The sequence below is a fragment of the Oncorhynchus gorbuscha genome, linkage group LG02, assembly GCF_021184085.1.
Source record: "Oncorhynchus gorbuscha isolate QuinsamMale2020 ecotype Even-year linkage group LG02, OgorEven_v1.0, whole genome shotgun sequence".
NCBI lineage: Eukaryota > Metazoa > Chordata > Actinopteri > Salmoniformes > Salmonidae > Oncorhynchus > Oncorhynchus gorbuscha.
The window spans coordinates 15126516-15148774 of record NC_060174.1 but is presented as its reverse complement, the minus strand read 5'-3'; the positions used below and the strand labels follow the sequence as shown (position 1 = coordinate 15148774).

Sequence of the window (22259 nt, the reverse complement as noted above, 5' to 3'; positions counted from 1 at the left end):
TTCTCCCATATACACAGAGGAACTCTGGAGCTCTGTCAGAGTGATCATCAGGTTCTTGGTCACCTTCTTGACCAAGGCCCTTCTCCCCCGATTGCGCAGTTTACCCAGGCGGCCAGCTCTAGGAAGAGTCTTGGTGGTTCCAAATTTCTTCCATTTAAGAATGATGGAGGCCACTGTGTTCTTGGGGACCTTCAAAGCTGCAGAAATGTTTTGGTACCCTTCCCCAGATCTGTGCCTCGACACAATCCTGTCTCGGAGCAATTCCTTCGACCTCATGGCTTGGTTTTTGCTCTGACATGGTCAACTGTGGGACCTTATATAGAGAGGTGTGTGCCTTTCCAAATCCTGACCAATCAATTGAATTTAACACAAGTGGATTCCAATCAAGTTGTAGAAACATCAAAGATGATCAATAGAAACAGGATGCACCTGAGCTCAATTTCAAGTCTCATAGCAAAAGGTGTGAACACCTGTAAATAAGATATGTCTTATTATTTGTAAGACCTTTGGAGAATTTTAAAAAAAAAGCTCTAAAAACCTGTTTTAGCTTTGAAATAATGGGGTATTGTGTGTAGATTGCTGAGGATTTTTTTTATAAGCAGAGAGTTTGAGCTGTGGTACCACCTATTCAATAGTGTAATGAGAATGCATGCTCTTGAATGTTTGCTGTGTGAATGCATTGAAATGTGTGCATACACACACAAAAGATTTTTCATTTTATACACCAAAAATATAAATTACAGTGGGCTGACAACACAAGAGAAAATGTTGACATTCCAGGTCACATTGCTGCGCATTACAATTTACCAAAACAAGAAAAGGCATGTGCACTTGCGACTTGGGAGAAAAGTGCAGGCAGGCAGAAGCATCCTCACACAGTGGGAAAGCATTCAGTCCCGTCTACAGCTGACCTCCAGCTAGAAAGCCCTGAAAGGCTTTCTTTTCACGCCGCCTCCACTGACAGCTGGAATGCAGTGGAGCCTTTAGAAATGCCTGTGAATGTACTGTGAATGGCTTCTCCTCCCTGGCAAGGCTTTTTGAAAACAGTGCCGGCCTTGGAGACTGCCTCTCTACCTCCAAGGAGGTGACAACAAAACACAGGTGTGGGTGGACTTTTCACTCCAAAAGGACTACTATTATTTCTACAGTTCGAATGGTAGCACTCGTTACAGCAGAATCTTTACATTTAGTAATTTAGCAGATGCCCTTCTCCAGAGTGACTCCAGAGAGATTTTGGGGATTTCGGCTTGGGGCTTCGAACTAGCGATCCTTAAGTTACTGGCCCAAAGCGCTTATCCGCTAAGCTGCCTACACCAGAACCATTCGGATTCCGTTTAGATCGGCAAGCTGTAGTCAACTAACGATACACTATAAATGTACTTACTGTACTTAAGTCTCCCTGGTCAACAAGGCTTGCTAACAACAACAAAAAAGTTGTTCAAAGAGCATTCCACCCTCTTGCTATCAAGAACCCATCGAGTAAGAATCAGCATGTGTGGTCACGGAAAAGTGCCGTGTCGGAAGAGCTGTGCTTGTGGGAATCGAGAAAAGCCACCGCTGTTTACAGTGTTGGATCATTGCCATGCACGTTTAGGACACCTTTGGAGTCCAAATGGTGATGTTTTTCCATTGTTTTGCCCTCATTCCAAAAAGGCCCAGTCACCCATATTTATCGTTAAAAATATATATGTGTTCTATCTTAAAACGTGTATTGCCCACATGCGTAAGCCTTCTTGGGGTAAAAGGTGTTTGATGTGTACATAGTGTTCTTACAGCTAATTTGTCAAAGTACTGACAATGCAAAAAAAAATAAATTTTTAAGCGATAGTTACATCAAATCAGGATATTATCTTAGAAAATATGGTCGTATCGCTTTGACAATATCGCAATACTATTTTTGCAGTAGATGACTGTACCTGTACCAAAACTCCAGTATTTCTCCTTCAAAGCTTCTTCTCTAGCTTTTTAAATGAGCTAATTTTTCTTCAGCACTTTGATTTCCATGACTGATCTAAAATAGTTCTCTCATAGATCCCTCTTGTCCCTCTGCAGAAGACATACAGTGCATTTGGAAAGTATTCAGATCCCTTTACTTTTTCCACATCTTGTTACGTTACAGCCTTATTATGAAATTGTTCCTTCCCCCCTCAATCCACACACACCATAATAACAAAGCCAAAACAGATTTGAAATGTTTGCATATTTATTACAAATGTTTAAAAACGTATTTACATAAGTATTCAGACCCTTTGCTATGAAACTCGAAATTGAGCTCACGTGGATCCTGTTTCCATTGATCATCCTTGAGATGTTTCTACAACTTGGAGTCCACCTGTGGTAAACACAATTGGGCATGATTTGGAAAGGCACCTATATAAAGGTCCCACAGTTAACAGTGCATGTCAGAGCAAAAACCAAGTCATGAGATCAAAGGAATTGTCTGTAGAGCTCCATGACAGGATTGTGTCGAGGCACAGATCTGGGGAAGGGTACCAAAACATTTCTGCAGCATTGAAGGTCCCCAAAAACACAGTGGCCATTGATCTTGAAATGGAAGAAGTTTGGAACTACCAAGACTCTTCCTAGAGCTGGCCGCCTGGGTAAACTCAGCAATCGGGGGAGAAGGGAGGTGACCAAGAACCCTATGGTCACTCTGACAGAGCTCCAGAGTTCTTATGTGGAGATGGTTGTATTTCTGAAAGGTTCTCCCATCTCTGCAGCACTCCACTAAATCAGGCCTTTATGGTAGTGGCCAGACGGAAGCCACTCCCCAGTAAAAAGGCACATGACAGCCCACTTGGAGTTTGCCAAAAGGCACTCTAAGACCATTAGAAACAAGATGATCTGGTCTGATGAAACCAAGATGGAACATTACGGGCAATTGTGTGTAGATGGATGAGGATTTTTTAATCCATTTTAAAATAAGGCTGTAACCTAACAATGTGAAAAAAACAAGGGGTCTGAAAACTTTCCGAATGCACTGTACGGTGAGCAATGTTTGGAACATTGAAACGCAATAAAATCACAACATGTATAGAATCGTGAGAATCACAATATAGCTCACATCGGCACCTAAGTATTGTGATATCGTATTGTGAGGTCCCAGGCTTATAAGAAAGGAGCCTATAAGAGGTTATTTGTTTCCTTTGATTAGTATTTAAATCCCTCGAAAGACATCTGAGAATGCATTTGGTGTTCTCCATTTTCACCATGTAAAACCCTTGGGTTTCTTACCTCCCATCTATTTGCATCCTATTACAACCATTACAACCATCCATATGAACCAATATTCCCAACAATAGGATGGTGAAAATTAGAAAACTGAAAATCCTTTTCAGTAAGTAAACCAGGGGCAGGCAGGGTGGGTGGGAGGCAGAGAGACTGGTGTTAAGCAGGCAGGGTGGGTGGGAGGCAGACAGGCAGGGTGGGTGGGAGGCAGACAGGCAGGGTGGGTGGGAGGCAGACAGGCAGGGTGGGTGGGAGGCAGACAGGCAGGGTTGGTGGATGGGAGGCAGACAGGCAGGGTTGGTGGATGGGAGGCAGACAGGGTGTTCCAAAGCTGTGGGGTATTGAGTCAAGCCAGGGAGGGAGAGCCAGGGAAAGGGTGAGGTGAAAACCAGGTGGTCTTATGCCACAGCAGCAGTGAGGGCTGGTGACACCAAAGAGCCAACCTCACTTAACCAGATTGGATTGCGCTCCAGTGAAACCACTGAGCCCTCCAGAACCCATCCAAAGCCTCTGGACATCGCAGTCTCAGCTCCAGCCCTGCCTCATCCTCCAACCTCGTCCAAAGCCAAAAATTGTTAACAAAAACATGAAAACATCCCATTATCTCTGTCAGGTCCACATTGGGAATCCTAGACATCAATAGGAAATTACTTTGAAATAAAATATTTCAGTTGTGTATATTACATAGTTTCTATTTGATGACAATTATTTTTCATTAATCTGATCTCAGGTAGCGCAGTAGCAGACAGACGTTCTCTGTGCCCCCCATACTGTACTGTATTTAGCTAGGTTAGCTGCAAAGCTGTCTGACAAAATCATTTTACTAGGTCTTCAAAGGTAAGGCACACTTTCACAAACAGTCTCTTTCCCTCTCAACGTTGTGTACATTCCGAAGTCATCCATTCTATGTGGTGTGTGTGTGTGTGTGTGTGTGTGTGTGTGTGTCTAACCTAACATAACAGGCAGAAAAATGCATCCTTCATCTCGGTCCAAGCCGGGGGGAAAAACTGCCGCAATGGATTACAGTGATTGTAGTTAATTACCATGTTCTTGCGCTGAACGAGGTTGAATATTTGATTAATGAAAACCACAACTCCCTTCAGCACAGCATAGTTCTTGACATGATTTCTCTTGAATGATTTCACTATAGAAAGGTTGGGCTCACAAAAACAAAAAAAATGTACTCCTTGTAATTTAAGTAATTGAGCCAATGTCAGTCAATTAGTTGTTTAATAAGTGAAAAAACCCTGAAATGTCAGTAAATCGCTCAGCACATGCAGCCAGGAGCAGGAGGAGAAAATGTGCATCTTTTTGTTGTTGTTGCTGCTATTCAAACACTTATAACGCTGCACATGGTAATTTGGCTGACCAATAACCGTTATTCCAAAATTCCATGACCGTCACAGCCCTATCACACACACCCACACACACACTAGGGCTGCACGATTCATCAAATTCAGATCGAAATTGCGATATTGACATGTTCAATGTCCTTATCGAAAGAGGACACTGACACTTCTTTGATACCTCCAATAAGATGAGCACACTCCGTTCATTCACTCTCTATATGCACAGAGGATGCTGACCAATCAGAAGCGGGCTCTCAATCTGTGCATGGTATGTACATGCTGGCCTATCACAACCATCCCCACTTAGAGCGAACAGTTAGGTGCTGGTGAGGAGAGATGAAATTTACATACATTTCCACAAACATTAATGACATCTATTGATGTCCATGTACAGTACCAGTCAAAAGTTTGGACACCTACTCATTCAAGGGTTTTTCTTTATTTTCACTATTTTCTACATTGCTGAATAATAATGAAGACATCAAAACTATGAAATAACACATTTGGAATCATGTAGAAATTAAAAGAAGTGCTATATAGAATATATTTAGATTTTTGAAATTCTTCAAAGTAGCCACCCTTTGCCCTGATGACAGCTTTACACACTCTTGGCATTTTCTCAACCAGCTTCATGAGGTAGTCACCTGGAATACATTTTAATTAACAGGTGTGTCTTGTTAAAATAGTCCCTTTCCTTTTTAACGCATTTGAGCCAATCAGTTGTGTTGTGACAATTTAGAGGTGGTATACAGAAGAAAGTTCTATTTGGTAAAGACCAAGTCCATATTATGGCAAGAAGAGCTCAAATAAGGAACGAGAAACGACAGTCAATCATTACTTTAAGACATGAAGGTCAGGCAATCCGGAACATTTCAAGAACTCTTCAAGTGCAGTCGTAAAAACCATCAAGCGATATGATGAAACTGGCTCTCATGAGGACCGCCACAGGAACTGAAGACCCAGAGTTACCTCTGCTGCAGAGGATAACTTCATTAGAGTTACCAGCCTCATAAATTGCAGCCCAAATAAATGCTTCACTAACAGACACATCAACATCTACTGTTCAGAGGAGACTGTGTGAATCAGGCCTTCATGGTTGAAGGCCTGATTTATTGAACCAGGCAAGTCAGTAAAGAACAAATTCTTATTTACAAACCCAGACGACGCTGGGCCAATTGTGTGCCGTCTTATGGGACTTCCAATCACAGCCGGATGTGATACAGCCCTGGATTCGAACCAGGGACTGTAGTGACGCCTCTTGCACTGAGATGCAGTGCCTTAGACCGCTGTGCCACTCGGGAGCCCAGACACCAACAAGAAGAAGATACGTGTTTGGGCCATGAAACACGGGCAATGGACATTAGACCGGTAGAAATCTGTCCTTTGCTCTGATGAGTCCAAATCACAGTTCCCATCGTGAAGCATGGAGGAGGAGGTGTGATGGTGTGGGGGTGTTTTGCTGGTGACACTTGGTGATTTATTTAGAATTCAAGGCACACTTAACATGCATGGCTACCACAACATTCTGCAGCGATACGCCATCGAATCTGGTTTGCGCTTAGTGTGACTATCATTTGTTTTTCAACAGGACAATGACCCAAAACACACCTCCAGGCTGTGTAAGGCCTATTTGACCAAGAAGGAGAGTGATGGAGTACTGCATCAGATGACCTGGCCTCCATAATCACCTGACCTCAACCCAATTGAGATTGTTTGGGATGAGTTGGACCGCAGAGTGAAGGAAACGCAGCCAACAAGTGCTCAGTATATGTGAGAACTCCTTCAAGACAGCTGGAAATGCATTCCTCATGAAGTTGGTTGAGAGAATGCTAAGTGTGCAAAGCTATCATCAAGGCAAAGGGTGGCTACTAGGAAGAATCTAAAATATATTTTGATATGATTAACACTTTTTTGGTTACTACATTGTGTTATTTCATAGTTGGTCTTCACCATTATTATACAATGTAGAATATAGTGAAAAGAAATTCCCTGGAATGAGTAGGTGCCCAAACTTTTGAATGGTACTGTATGTTTTAGTTTGTTAACAACAAAAAAGTAAAACTAATATTACAAAAACATGACTCCTATATACACTGTCAGCAAAGACTGCTTCAAGAAGATAAACAAGCGGGACAGGAGATAAAAGATTCCATCTCACACATATTTTCCCTTGTCACCATCCCAACACAGTATAACAAAATTAATGGAGTAATTGAATGAGCTCACACGTTGATTATTACACAACTACATAAGACCTTGGGTCTAGGAGAACAACTGAGCCCTACATTCGTTAGAAAGTACACTTTATTGAGTAGTTTCAACTGAAAGAGCTGTGCTTGTAAACATCATAGGCTCCTTTAACCGCCTTGGGCCTGAATGAGGACCAGCAAGTGTGCATAATGATAACGGAGCAAATGTGGCAAAGGCCAACTCGTTGAATGACTGGACCAAACGTGGCAAAGGCCAACTCATTGAATGACTGGACCAAACGTGGCAAAGGCCAACTCATTGAATGACTGGACCAAACGTGGCAAAGGCCAACTCATTGAATGACTGGACCAAACGTGGCAAAGGCCAACTCATTGAATGACTGGACCAAACGTGGCAAAGGCCAACTCATTGAATGACTGGACCAAACGTGGCAAAGGCCAACTCGTTGAATGACTGGACAAGACTCCAATGTTTTGGACACAGGTCACACTTTTTCCCAATTTGATTCAAGAATACACATGAGAACCCCCTCCAACTCACATGGCAGGCAATACGCTTGACCTCATCCTTACTAGAGGATGTTGCCTACTAACCTCAAGGCAACCCCCCTCCAGGTCTCTGATCACTACTTTGTTTCCTTTGTCTCCCTCTCCTCTAGCCCTAACCAATCAGCCCTTACCCAGACAGTCACTACCCAGATGGTAATGCGCCTTCATCTTCACTCTCCCACTACTCTCTCTCCTTCTATCCTATCATCTCTCCCTCCTGCTAAATCCTTCTGTCTCCTGCTAAATCCTTCTCCTTCTGATTAGACTACTTGCAATGCTCTACTCTCCAGCTACCCGGTTAAAGCACTAAATAAACTTCAGTTAGTGCTAAACATGGCTGATAGAATCCCAACTATAACCTAAAAATGTGTAATATTACTCCAGTGCTAGCCTCTCTACACTGGCGCCCTATTAAGGCAAGGGCTCATTTCAAGGTTTTACTGCTAACCTACAAAGCACTACATGGGCTTGCTCCTTCCCATCTCTCCAATTTGGTCCTGCCGTACATACCTACTGGACGCTACGGTCACAAAATGCAGGCCTCCTTACTGTCCCTAGAAGTTCTAAGCAAACCACTGGAAGCAAGGCTTTCTTCTATAGAGCTCCATTTTTATGGAATGGTCTGCCTATCCATGTGAGAGACAGACTCAGTCTCGACCTTTAAGTACTCATTGAAGACTCATCTCTTCAGTAGGTCCTATGATTGAGTGTAGTCTGGCTCAGGGGTGTGAAGGTGAACGGAAAGGCACTGGAGCAACGAACCGCCCTTGCTGTCTCTGCCTGGTCGGCTCCCCTCTCTCCACTGGGATTCTTTGCCTCTGACCCTATTGCAGGGACTGAGTCACTGGCTTACTAGTGCTCTTCAGTTAGTGCTTCCATACCGTGACCTTACTGTCCGGTTTTGCACCCCCTCGGGCTCGTGCCGTGGAGGTGATCTTCATGGACTATAGCCTTGTCTCAGGGTAGTAAGTTGGTGGTCTGTTGATATCCTTCTAGTGGTTTGGTGGCTGTGTTTTGGCAAAGTGGATGGAGTTATATCCTGCCTGGTTGGCCCTGTCCATGTAGCATGAATGGGGAGCTAACATGATGCAGCCCAGACTCCCAGTGCTGGCTAAGAGGGGCAGGCACGTACGCTTGTGCTATAAGGGGGACATCAGCTGCGCTGATACAGACTTGATCCATGAGACGCATTTGACAGAAGTACCGAAAGAAAAACAGGTTGGTACTAGATTTTGTTTATGTTCTAGTGTTGAAAAAGTACAGGAGTTTCAGTATACCTTGTAACACTAGTACACCCGTGCCATCGCCTCACCCTCATGACAGCTCACACACACCCAAACTAAATTAAACTTCATAGTTGATTCATGGCCGCCACATGTGAGGAGGGGGGCGAGCCTCAAGAAAATGCAACGTGAGCCAACATGTTGATAATGTTCAATTATCTGGACAGATCTCATCTGGATGAGGTGTTCCCGCCAGCGAGGAGAAACGATTGCCCGAAATATATCAATAAAACAAATGCTCTCCTCCAACAAGCGGTTTGTGTAAAAGCAATCTGTTTTCTTTTCCTCTCTCGCCTTGTACATCTAAGTAAGCTCCAAGACGCAGGTCGTTTTTCTTGTAAATTATGGGGGAAGGAGTGCATTTTTCAACCAAGAAATATTTGGTCATGAAATGTTGTCTGTGTCAATGAGGAGGATGGAATTCAATGTGCCATGTCATTTTGCCTGGAGAGGTGTGTACGTTCTCATGGTGACCTTGGAGAGGTTAGGGAAAGGCCAGCCAACATGTCAACACTAGCACCCCAACAACACACCCTTACTAAGTCTTCAGGGGGAACAGAGACTTATATGGAGACCAAAAGAGGCGGGAGAGAGATGGAATGAAATAGAAAGAGTGAGAGAAAGGGGGCTGGATAGAGGGAGAGAGGGAAAGAGACAGGGAGGGTGATGGGAAGAGAGAGGGAAAGACAGACGGGGAGGGAGAGACAGGTGAGAGATAGGGAAAGACAGAAAGAGCTCCATACCTTCCTCAGGCTCCTCTTCCTCAACGTGGCCCAAGTTGTTCCTCTCAGTCTCCTTCTGCAGGCTCACTACCTCCAACATGGAATCAGCCTGGCCATCCTTCTCACCACCCTACACACACACACACAGTGGGGGGGTTAATCTGTTAACACATCAAGTGTTATGGATAACTGCAACAGCACTGACAAGTCAATTCTACATGCAAAAAAAAATCTGATTTTGTAACAGAGCTGTTGGAAAGTCTCTTTAGACATCCTCAATATGTTTCAGAGTGCCTCAGTCTGAAAAAACACCTTCTAAAGTTAGCATCACCTTTGCCACTGCCCGAGGGGAGCGCGCTGAAAATATAATTACAAGTACAGGAGGAAATTAAATAGAGCGGCAGTGGAGAGCCAAGGATCCCACCAGCGGCCTTTTGACCAGACTGTCTGGCAATAGGGTTCACAGGGAGACTGTGCAATCAGAGCACAGAGAGACTGTGCTCACTCACCTACGCAGGTCACTTCTTAAGTTGGGCTTTGTCACATTGCACACATTGATGGTTTTGTATCACTGTTGTTGATACTGGGGTCATATGGGCTCAGCACTCATGGTGAGAAGTGGATTTAAACTAACACTAAGTGCAAGGACACAAATTGAAGACTATACTGTACATCCAAGACATTTATAGGCAATGCATAGTTTTCTAATCGCTATCAACAGTCATACATAGTAAATTATAATATTGCCGTAATGACTAAGGTTTAGACAGTAGAGATAAGGATGTCACAATAAGCAATGTTTGCAATAATACCCTAGTGAAGGACCCTCCACCAACACCTCAAACCCTTTTTATTTCCTTGTGAAATATGTTGAGAGTGCGACAACAGTGACTGTTATTCCGCCGTAAATGAGAGGTCCGCGGAACAAATTAAATCATATACGTAGCTAGTGGCTGGGATTAGAATCTAGTGCACACACTACAATGGTTCTCTTTTAATTAGCTTCCAACTACAGCTGCCGGCATTCTTTCCTGCCTGCTGATTAGATAACTAGAGAGAGAGGCAATCAGCCAGGGTCCTAATTACTACAGCCAGATAATGACAGGCTTCCTCGTATTAGGGCACCCAATGATACAAAGGCTACTTCTGAAACGCACCCTAAGCAGTGCACTACAGCGGGAATAGGTTGCCATTTGGGACGGACCCAAAGCCTCAGTTTGCTGCCTCACCTGCTCCCCGGAAGCAGAGTGGAGAGGATATCTGCCTTTCAAACAAACAGGCAACGAGTTTGTGTTTCCAACTCTGGCTTGGATGGGGATGCACTTGTGTGCTTGGCTGGCAATTGAATGAGTTGTCGCCCTCATGCATTTCAGAGGAGGGGCATGGGTCACGTACATTGGGTGTGGTTGTACGCGTGTACCCAACAGGCTCTGTTGCATCGGATTAGATAATAGAGGGATATCTTGATAGTTATAAGTGGCTTTGTTTCCTGAGCCTGTGCAGGGTCATCTATTTCTCACTTAACATGGAGGACTACCAGAAGAAAACAATACGACCGATACCTCCACCTTCGTGCAAGGTAAGCTTTAGTCCTGGTATTGCTTTTCATCTTTTAGAGTTGAAATTTGTAGTACCAGTAAGCAGAACACACAACAGCCCTCTTGTATTTTCCCTTGTCGTATTCACTAGAAAGGAAATGGAAGCCAGTGGGGCAAAACAGGGAGGACTACTAGAACAATAAGAGAAGGTTGGTTAAAACATTAGGTGTGCTCTTTCAAAACAGAACAATATTTCATCTTCTTGTAGGCATTTGCCTTTTATTATAGCCATTGCGTTTGCCGAGAAGGAGCTAAAGACATTCAAATTTGACCCTGTTGTTATGCTCATTGTCATGGTGACCTGACAGCTGCATGTTCTAAATTCCTCCTTTCCACTGCTTTAATTTCTTCACGTTCCCAACAGTAATTTAGCTGCTTGCCGTAGCCTACTTGTAAATCATTTATAAATAATGACCTTGTATTTTCCTGTTATGGTGAATAAAAAGTTGGCTCCTTAAAGTGTTGTCAGATATGTTCTGGTAATTATAGGAGTTGGCTAGAATTAGGGATGTGCATCTCTCCTTCCATGCATGATACGATGTGCATCTCCTGTAGATACAATACAGGAACAATATTTTTTTGTTTGCATCGAACCAAATCGTTTCAATGACATTTTTTGGATGAACAAATTCGTCTGTCTGAACTGTCTGAACTGTCTGAACTGTCTGAACTGTCTGAACTGTCTGAACTGTCTGAACTGTCCGAACTGTCCGAACTGTCCGAACTGTCTGAACTGTCTGAACTGTCTGAACTGTCTGTCTGAACTGTCCGAACTGTCCGAACTGTCTGTCTGTCTGAACTGTCTGAACTGACTATGATTTCTCTCCCCTGAACCGTCTGTCTGTCTGTCTGTCTAAACTGTCTGTCTGTCTGAACTGTCTGTCTGTCTGAACTGTCTGAACTGTCTGTCTGTCTGTCTGTCTGAACTGTCTGTCTGTCTGTCTGAACTGTCTGTCTGTCTGTCTGAACTGTCTGAACTGTCTGTCTGAACTGTCTGAACTGTCTGTCTGAACTGTGAACTGTCTGTCTGTCTGAACTGTCTGTCTGTCTGAACTGTCTGTCTGGTCTGAACTGTCTGTCTGGTCTGAACTGTCTGTCTGGTCTGAACTGTCTGTCTGGTCTGAACTGTCTGTCTGGTCTGAACTGTCTGTCTGGTCTGAACTGTCTGTCTGGTCTGAACTGTCTGTCTGGTCTGAACTGTCTGTCTGGTCTGAACTGTCTGTCTGAACTGTCTGTCTGGTCTGAACTGTCTGACTGAACTGACTGAACTGACTATGATTTCTCTCCCCTTGTGGGGACCAGAAGTCCTCACAAGGAGAGTAAAGCAAGTTCAATTCCAACATGTCACTGGACCCCACAAGGATAAAGGCTTTTTAAGACTTAAGGGTTAGGTTTAGGGAAAATACAATTTGGAAGAGAATACTATCCTTGTGGGCACCAAAAAAATGTATTCCGGATAAGAGCGTCTGCTAAATGACTTAAATGTAATGTAAATGTATTCCCATTCAAAATCATATTTTGAATTCTAATTCTAACCATAACCCTAAACCTAATTCTAAAAAAGCATTTTTCCTTGTGGGGCCCAGTGAAATGTCAGAATTTAACTTGCTTTACTCTCCTTGTGAGGACCAAAAAATGTATAACAAACGTGTGTGTGATGGGGAACATGAACTGATCATCTACCACACAATTAGGGGGGGGGGGGGTCAATTCTGCCTTTTGTTAACTTGTCATTTTAGCAGATGAGAAATGTTGAGCAATTAACACATCAATATGGATCTTTAGAAATTAACTATGACATAGCCATATAATATAACACAGCTTTTGATTTCACCCCAGTCTCAAAAGCAAATGGCTTTGAGTGTTTGTAACTTCACAAGAGCTGCTCTTCCTCCGCGCCAATACTGCACCGGACAGTACAGCTCGCAAAAAAATGATTGCTGTCCTTGATATTAAATCACACCTTTACAATGTTTGCAAATGCACTGACTGTTTAAAGCAAAACTAGCACAACTATTCATGGTTAACCTGGCAATCAAAAAGCCCCAATCTACAGTTAGATGTGCGATCAGAAAGATGCGAGTGGGGTCCACTCTGGTAGCCTACAGAACTCTGCTGGTAAAACACAATTTTCTACAGTGCATTTGGTAACAATGACCCAGCAAATTGCCTGGCTAGTCACCCAACTAATAGAGCCTGTGACTTGACATTACGAAAGCCATTTTACAAGCAACTGAATGCTGAAGGTGGCGCGAGCAGCTACGCACTGTGCACACAATTGTTATCCGACTTGAAGATCAATGATGCATAAATGCAGTGAAAGGATTAGAGGTATTTTCGTAACGTTTGGATCGATTGTCTGACAGATTCACGCTACACTTGGAACGATTTGGTTTCCTACGGACCGATGAACTCGTATCTTAAACATTTGAACCGGGGACCAATGTTTATCGTTACATCACTAAAATTAATAAATTAATTGGTTTATGCAGGTCCTAGGAAACATAAGGCTAACAACATTTATTTTCAAAAGAATAGAAAAGCATATTTTTTGTTTTATTATGTTACTGGTCTTTGTAGCCCATTGTTGTGCCATGCAAATTAAATTAATAGTTCTTATGTTGTTCATTAAACAGACAAGAGACACACTTAGCCTACATTCCCCTGTGCTGATCAGTCCAACCTCAGTGTCACAAACACGTGGAACCACTGCCATATAACAAAAAATATATATTTTTTTTAAACAAAGCCCCCATCCTAATTTTTTTTATTGCTGAAAAGGCATAAATCTATTTCCAATCATGTAAACAAACAACAAAACATGTAAAAACCTGGACCTGGCTGAACCACTGCAGGATGACTTCACAAAGTAGCTTTTTGGTTGGATGCGATCACAACACCGTGATGCGCTCTCTCTTCTTTCAAACGCCATCATTTATTTTGCCATAATAATCTATCGTTCATTAGCCAAACATAAATATTTACCTGTCAAGGTCAAGAGGGAAAAAAATATATATATATATATATATTTGCGTGTGTGTGTAAAAATAAATATATAAAGCATTTTTGTGAAGATTTGTGAATGAAAATAAAAAGTGTGATGTTGGACAACAGTATGTTGATGATTTAATGCGTGCCAAAGACGGCAAAATGAAAGGCAACGTTTATACTGAGGGGTTGGTGGGACTATTAAATACATTACCGCAAATCATGACTATGTCGGTTGGCGGAAATAAAAGCACAGGCTTTGTTGCCGGCAATACCTTTCAGATAAAAAGAATAAGTGACAAAACGTTGGCTGAAAAACATCCTGATGAGAAAGGTATGTAATGAATACGACTCTGAGGTTGTGCTATCAAGGTCTACTAAGTGCCCCGGTACCTGTTTGAGTTTGAGGTAGAAGGTCTCGCTGAAGGCCTTGCGGCTGAAGTACCAGAAGCGCTCGTTGGCCGGGTAGACGCGCACCAGTGTCTCCAGCAGGAAGCGCACTGGCTCCAACACCTCAGTCACCACCAGGTCCACGGCCACAGTCATGTACACCTGCTTGTCTGGAGAGAGACCACCACAAAGGTCAAGGTCACACATTGGAGGGCTAGGGGTGGTGGGGGGGGTTAAATCAGAGCTCTGTAGTGCCAACAGTGGCTCTAGAATTTAAACAAGTACCATGTAGGCTACCTGCCCTAGTCAAAGTGGGCATTGCAGGATGACAATGAAGTGGATGAAGTGGAAAAAGGTATTAACTTGCTTTAATTGTGTGTTTAGAGGGAAGAAAACATTTATCACCTGCTGTTTTAAATTAGGTACACCACCATGATTTACTAAGAGAAATCTTGGATCCCACAGCAGCCACTAACTATACTACCTCGCTCACCATTCCCATAGGAAGATAGACTATTGATAAATGCAGAATTGAAATCATATTACTACAACCAAGAACAACAAACTCTTTGAATATCTATGAATTATTTAGAATCTAAGGAAACTGCATTCCAAATTATACATTGTGATGAAAAACAGCATAAATCTAATCTGTCCTATAGCAAAAAGTGACGTCTGGGGTAACAGATTTTCCAACAAACAATTGCAAGAGAAGTAAACATAGAACAGATAGCAAAACGCTGAGGTGTAAAAGATGGGGGGAAACCTCACAGTGAGAAGGTTTTATTATTGTAATGAACCAAAAGAAACTGCCTTGTAAAGAATGGCCTACAAGTGTATTCCAATTAGGATAAAGTCAAGGATAAAATATTGCTTTAGAAAGATGTTTTCGGAAACGGCATCCCTTCAAGCTTCAGATACCATAAGACTACTTTCCCTGTGGGCCGAATCGAAGACAAAGAACAAGGATTTGTTTAGCTAAGATCGCTAGGGCTGTTGTTTTTAGAAGTCTAGTCTCTCCCAGTTTTGACATGAAGTAAGCTGCGTGGTTTAAAGGGATGGTTCTTCGCTAGATAGTGTAGAGTCAAAGCCTTGTGTCTACAGGCTATTTAGTACAAATAAAAAAAATATGTTCATGTTTTGTAGGCAGTGTGCCAGCGCCTACAGCTTCAAATACAATAAAAAAACAACTATTAGCTACTGTAAAAAAAATATATTATTTATAGGTGAGCTGCTCTTCTCCAGCACCGACCAATCCTGATGTAAAACAATACCCAATGTTTACATGCATGTTCTGCCAGTTTCATCAGCAGCTTCTCCCCATGTGGAAACATTATTATATATTGTCTGTTTTCTTTGAGGAAGAAGTATGGCTTTGTATTTTAGACTACCCAACTCCCCTGAGACGGGTTGCTTTGACAAGCTGCCATTTAGGTTCAAGTCAAACTCTCCTGACTTCCGAGTAAGCAACTCTAATTTGTTTGATATACAGTCAGAAACTATTCATACCCCTTGACTTATTTCACATTGTGCTGTTACAGCCTGAATTCAAAATGGATTAAATAGATTTTTTTTCTCTCACACACACAAATACTATGACACTCCAAATTGAGCTCAGGCTCATCCAATTTCCTTTGATCCTTGAGCTGTCACGAAAACTTGGAGTCCATCAATTGTTTGGACATGATTTAGAAAGACAAACACCTGTCTATATAAGGTCCCACAGTTGACAGTGCATGTCAGAGCAGAACCTATACCATGAAGTCCAATGAACTGTCTGTAGATCTCCGATATAGAATTGTGATGAGGTATATCTGGGGAAGGGTAGAAAACAATTCCTAGAGTGTTTGTATTTATTATGGATCCCCATGCCTAGACAGCAGCTACTATTCCTGGGGTCTGAAAGTTTAAGAGCACTGTGGTCTCCATCATTGGGAAATGGAAAACATATGGAACTACCTGGACTCTGCCTAGAGTAGGCAGTCAGACCAAACTGAGCAACCGGTTTGGTCAACTGAGAACCTGCTCCAGAGTGCAAACAACTTTAGACTGGTGTGAATATTTACTTTCCAACAAGACAATGATCTGAAGCATACAGCTTCAACACTGGAATGGCTAAAGAATGTGAAAGTCCTTGAGTGGCCCAGCCAAAGCCCAGACTTGAATCCCATTGAAAATGTGTGGAAAGACTTCAAGATTGATGTTCACCGCCACTCACAATCTAACTTAACAGAGCTTTAGAAAATCTGCAAGGAAGAACGGGAGAAAATCCCCAAATCCAGATGCGCAAAGCTGATACAGACATACCCAGGAAGACCCACAGCTGTAATCCCTGCCGAAAGGTGCTTCTACAAAGTACTGACTGGGCGGTGTGAATACTTATGTAAATGACATATTCATGTATTTACATGTTCAATAAATTAGCAAAAATGTCTAAAAACATGTTTTCACTTTATCATTATGGGGTATTGTGTGTAGAACACATTCTAACAATAACATTTTTGAACAAGGGGTATGAATACTTTCTGAAGGCACTGTGATGAGTTCAGTGAGGTGATGTCTTGTCCTTGCACTGCGCGGTAGTGTCTTACTGTGCATTACACTGGGCCCAGATATATGAAAAGGTGTCTAAATCACCTGTCTATTTGGCTGCCTGTGTCAAAAAGGAAAAATACGACACTTTGCAAGCCATCTAAAGGAAAAGGTGGTATCAAATGTTAGAGGCATTGACTATTTTGTGACTGTTCAAAACTACAAAAATGTCACCACAATTTTAGCCAACTACATCACTTAACTTGATAATGATACCATTTAATTGAATAGATTTCTGTTATAATATGACCTGTTGGTTGGATGCTGGCTATATAGGTTGAGTCTGGAACAACCTGGACAGGACAATTAGATATAATTAGCCAGAAATTAAAAACTCTAAAACATTCAAGTCTACCACATCCCCTTTCCTCGGTCTCTGATAACCACTGAGGCTGAACGCTGCTAGCGCTCTAAACACATCCCAGAACACAACAACAATATTGCTAATAAAATAAGCTTTGTAAATGCAGAGAAAGAATATTCTGGTCTCAAAAAGCAAATAAGTACCTTCCCCTTGTTATTATCATAACTGAAGCATTTTCCATCCATCCTCACATGAAAAAGACAGACAATATAATAAAAATGTTATCTTTCATTTTTGTTGTATTATTCTGCCTATGTATTCTGGGCAAAGACATCGATTGGAATTGATGAAAGAGACAAAAATTGAAGGATCTGCCTGGCCAGCTATGAATGTGACAGCAGTATTCAAGCAACACTGACAATTACATGCTAGGCTGGTTAACAATGACATGCTGCAGTGTACTAGTGTTAGGCTGGTTAACAATGACATGCTGCAGTATGCTAGTGTTAGGCTGGTTAACAATGACATGCTGCAGTATGCTAGTGTTAGACTGGTTAACAATGACATGCTGCAGTATGCTAGTGTTAGGCTGGTTAACAGTGACATGCTGCAGTATACTAGTGTTAGGCTGGTTAACAGTGACATGCTGCAGTATGCTAGTGTTAGGCTGGTTAACAATGACATGCTGCAGTATGCTAGTGTTAGGCTGGTTAACAATGACATGCTGCAGTATGCTAGTGTTAGGCTGGTTAACAATGACATGCTGCAGTATGCTAGTGTTAGGCTGGTTAACAATGACATGCTGCAGTATGCTAGTGTTAGGCTGGTTAACAGTGACATGCTGCAGTATGCTAGTGTTAGGCTGGTTAACAATGACATGCTGCAGTATGCTAGTGTTAGGCTGGTTAACAATGACATGCTGCAGTATGCTAGTGTTAGGCTGGTTAACAATGACATGCTGCAGTATGCTAGTGTTAGGCTGGTTAACAATGACATGCTGCAGTGTGCTAGTGTTAGGCTGGTTAACAATGACATGCTGCAGTATGCTAGTGTTAGGCTGGTTAACAATGACATGCTGCAGTATGCTAGTGTTAGGCTGGTTAACAATGACATGCTGCAGTGTGCTAGTGTTAGGCTGGTTAACAATGACATGCTGCAGTATGCTAGTGTTAGGCTGGTTAACAATGACATGCTGCAGTATGCTAGTGTTAGGCTGGATAACAATGACATGCTGCAGTATGCTAGTGTTAGGCTGGATAACAATGACATGCTGCAGTATGCTAGTGTTAGGCTGGATAACAATGACATGCTGCAGTATGCTAGTGTTAGGCTGGATAACAATGACATGCTGCAGTATGCTAGTGTTAGGCTGGTTAACAATGACATGCTGCAGTATGCTAGTGTTAGGCTGGTTAACAATGACATGCTGCAGTATGCTAGTGTTAGGCTGGTTAACAGTGACATGCTGCAGTATGCTAGTGTTAGGCTGGTTAACAATGACATGCTGCAGTATGCTAGTGTTAGGCTGGTTAACAATGACACGCTGCAGTATGCTAGTGTTAGGCTGGTTAACAATGACATGCTGCAGTATGCTAGTGTTAGGCTAGTTAACAATGACATGCTGCAGTATGCTAGGCTGGGGGTTTGGGGGTTTGGCCTCACCTTTAGGTGTGTCTTCATTCAGCACCTGGAAGGCAGCCATGTTGGGGTTCCAGGTTCCCGTGATCACATAGGACTTTCCATCCGAGCTCTTCCCCATGGACTCCTTCACAAGGGCACAGTCACAGAGAATAGTGAGAAACGATATACAATCATGATCAAGGGGACTCAAAGAGCAAAGCCATTCCAATCAAACCCCAAAGAACTGATTCAATTCAACTCTGTTTAGCCTGTCCAACGCTCAGGTCAACTAATGACAAAATAATGACACGTCTCAGTGATAGTTCAGTAGACGGCGTGCAGTTTGTAACGTGGTCATCATGTGACTGAATGAAAGCCCCCTGAGAGCTACTCAGTCTTCTGCTCACCATGTCTAGAAGGTGCATGTCACTGTTCCGAACCTTCTGGCCTGGGCTCAGCAACATCCCAAAACACCTGAGGGAAAAGAACACAGGTTGTGAGCAATAAAACAAGAGGGATTTGCAACTTATCATTTCATATAACCAAAGGTTTGGGTAGCATTTGGGTTCATTACGTGATGGTCTTTGTTGAGAATCCCTAGCTGTAGAATTGAAGAAATATAACCTTTCTCCAACAGGTACTACGGCATTAGCAAAGCTACAGGTATATTTGGTTGCACAGTGACCCAGTTTTGAATCCTGTAGACTCCCGACAAAGGCTGCTACGTTTGGGTGAATTTGCATGGGTCTATTATATTTAGAAATGGAAGGAATCCAAATGTAACCACAGCAAAGCAGTGGCAATATCACGTTCAAACAGAGGCCACTATTGACCTGTTTCTTATGATAGATGTGACATCAAGTGGTTGCTGTGAGAATTACAACTTCATAAAATATAAAGCATCTACTATGCTGCCATAGAATAAAGATACTCATCTGAAGAGCCTGGACTTAACCCTTCCTTCATAAGGTTGATATATAAAAAACGGTCATGAACTTAACATAAGCATACTGTTGTAATAAGCAGGCATGACTCCTTCAAGCTGGTTAACAATTACAATCAGCTTGAAACAACTGCTATTCCATCATTGTGACACACAAAATAAAACAATTGTTTAGGTAATCTACATGGCCATAACAGGTAGGCAGCATGATACACAGCTAAAAGAAGATTAACCTAAAAAATAATGTAAGGGGAAAAAAAGGACGCAAGGCGTGTCAGGTTTCACAGAACACAATAAAATACAGACAGACAGGAAGGCAATGTGAGAAACCTGACCAAATTCTACTAGTTAAACCGCTGAAGTGTTTTCTGTAAGTGCCGGTCACCAGACAGTAACAGACTTCAGCCTGAAACGTCTTCCACAGTTTTATATAGTGCCTTTGGAAAGTATTCACACACCTTCACTTTTTCCACATTTTGTTGTGTTACAGCCTGAATGTAAAATGGATTACATATAAATGTTTTTGTCACTGGCCTACACACAATAACCCATAATGTCAAAGTGGAACTATGCTTTTCTAAATGTCTGCTAATTCATAAAAATGAAAAGCTGAAATGTCTTAAGTCAATAAGCATTCAAGCCCTTTGTTATGAAAAGTAAAAATAAGTTCAGGAGTAAACATTTGCTTAACAAGTCACATAATATGCTCGCTTCGAGGCAAGCAACACTGAAGCATGCACGAGAGCATCAGCTGTTCTGGGTGACAGCGTGATAACTCTCTCGGTAGCCGATGTGAACAAAACCATAAAACAGCTCAACATTCACATAGACGCTGGGCCAGATGGATTACCAGGACGGGTACTCAAAGCATGCACGGACCAACTGTCAAGTGTCTTCACTGACATTTTCAACCTCTCCCTGACCGAGTCTGTAATACCTAAATGTTTCAAGCAGACCACCATAGTCCCTGTGCCCAAGGAAGCGAAGGTAACCTGCCTAAATGATTACCGCCCAGCAGGACTCAGGTCGGTAGCCATGGAGCACTTTGAAAGGCTGATCATGGTTTACATCAACAACATCCTTCCAGTTACCCTAGACCCACTCCAATTTGCATATCGCCCCAACAGATCCACAGATGACGCAATCTCAATTGCACTCCACACTACCCCTTTTCACCTGGACAAAAGGAACATCTATGTGAGGATGCTATTCATCGACTACAGCTCAGCGTTCAACACCATAGTGCCAACGAAGCTCATCACTAAGCTAAGGACCCTGGGACTAAACACCTCCCTCTGCAACTGGATCCTGGACTTCCTTACGGGCCACCCCCAGGTGGTAAGGGTAGGCAACAACACATCTGCCACGCTGATTCTTAACACTGGGGCCCCTCAGGGGTATGTACTTAGTCCCCTCCTGTATTCCCTGTTCACCCACGACTGCGTGGCCAAACACGTCGCCAACACCATCATTAAGTTTGCTGATGACAACAGTGGTAGGCCTGATCACCGACAACGATGAGACGGCCTATAGGGAGGAGGTCAGAGAACTAGCAGTGTAGTGCCAGGACAACAACCTCTCCCTCAATGTGAGCAACACAAAGGAGCTGATCATGGACGACAGGAAAAGGCGGCCGAACAGGCCCCCATTAACATCGATGGGGCTGTAGTGGAGCGGGTCGAGAGTTTCAAGTTCCTTGGTGTCCACATTTCTACTGCTCCAATATAATTATTCCATGATCTCATTCCTGATAAGTTTTTAATGAGAGATGTAGGCGTTTGTTTCCCACCGTTTCAATTGAAGGGTGTTGTGCTAATTAATCTGTTGTGCTTGTTGCAGTAAAACCATGTGTGGTTAATTATGAGCAAGACAACATGGAGGCTTCAACTTGGTTTTCCATACAAAGCGTACCATTACAAAGGGAAACCGTTTTAAAACATTACAGTAACCCCACAATAACTCCTTAACATCACAAAGGGCCAGACTGACTAGCTCCCACATGCCCAGACATCAGTAGTGTGTTTGTGTCGGGAGCATGTATACATTTTGGGGGAGTTATTTTTTTCTATAGGCAATTGCAACAATGATATATAAAATATAGGTACTTGATAATCACAATTAAGTGCTTGAAAAAGTCCTTGCCAATGTCTGTATGAAACCTGTACAGGCTACTTGCTCACTGACCAGTGTATGCAGCTCACAAGCCCTTACAGAAGAAACAAGTATGCATCAGACCCTCACCTCTCAATGCCCAGCTCTTTGTTGCTCATCTGCTGGACCATAACAACCACCTTCTTCTGAAAGCCCTGCCGCAGCTTGAAGAAGAACTTCTCTCGGTCCTTGGGAACCGGGCTGATAAGAGGCGGATGGGGGAGAGGAAGACAGCCAGATGGAGAGACAGTTGTTGGCTTAAAGGTCTGTTAAACTGTGTGTATGTATGGGACTGATTTAACCCCAGAGAATGCATGCATGCATATGTGTGT

At 42.7% G+C, this 22259-nt stretch overlaps 1 protein-coding gene across 2 annotated transcripts in view; it reads right to left on the bottom strand.

Moving 5' to 3' along the window:
- Positions 1 to 22259, bottom strand: part of LOC123997633 (rab GTPase-activating protein 1-like) — a 146725-nt gene that overhangs the window by 107461 nt on the left and 17005 nt on the right. For both annotated transcript variants that reach the window (XM_046302070.1, XM_046302079.1), the window contains 5 exons: positions 22018 to 22128; positions 19241 to 19307; positions 18876 to 18978; positions 14321 to 14487; positions 9363 to 9471 (listed from right to left, as the gene is read on the bottom strand). In XM_046302070.1, coding sequence (XP_046158026.1) covers positions 9363 to 9471; positions 14321 to 14487; positions 18876 to 18978; positions 19241 to 19307; positions 22018 to 22128 — 557 coding nt within the window. The remainder of the gene's footprint in view (positions 1 to 9362; positions 9472 to 14320; positions 14488 to 18875; positions 18979 to 19240; positions 19308 to 22017; positions 22129 to 22259) is intronic.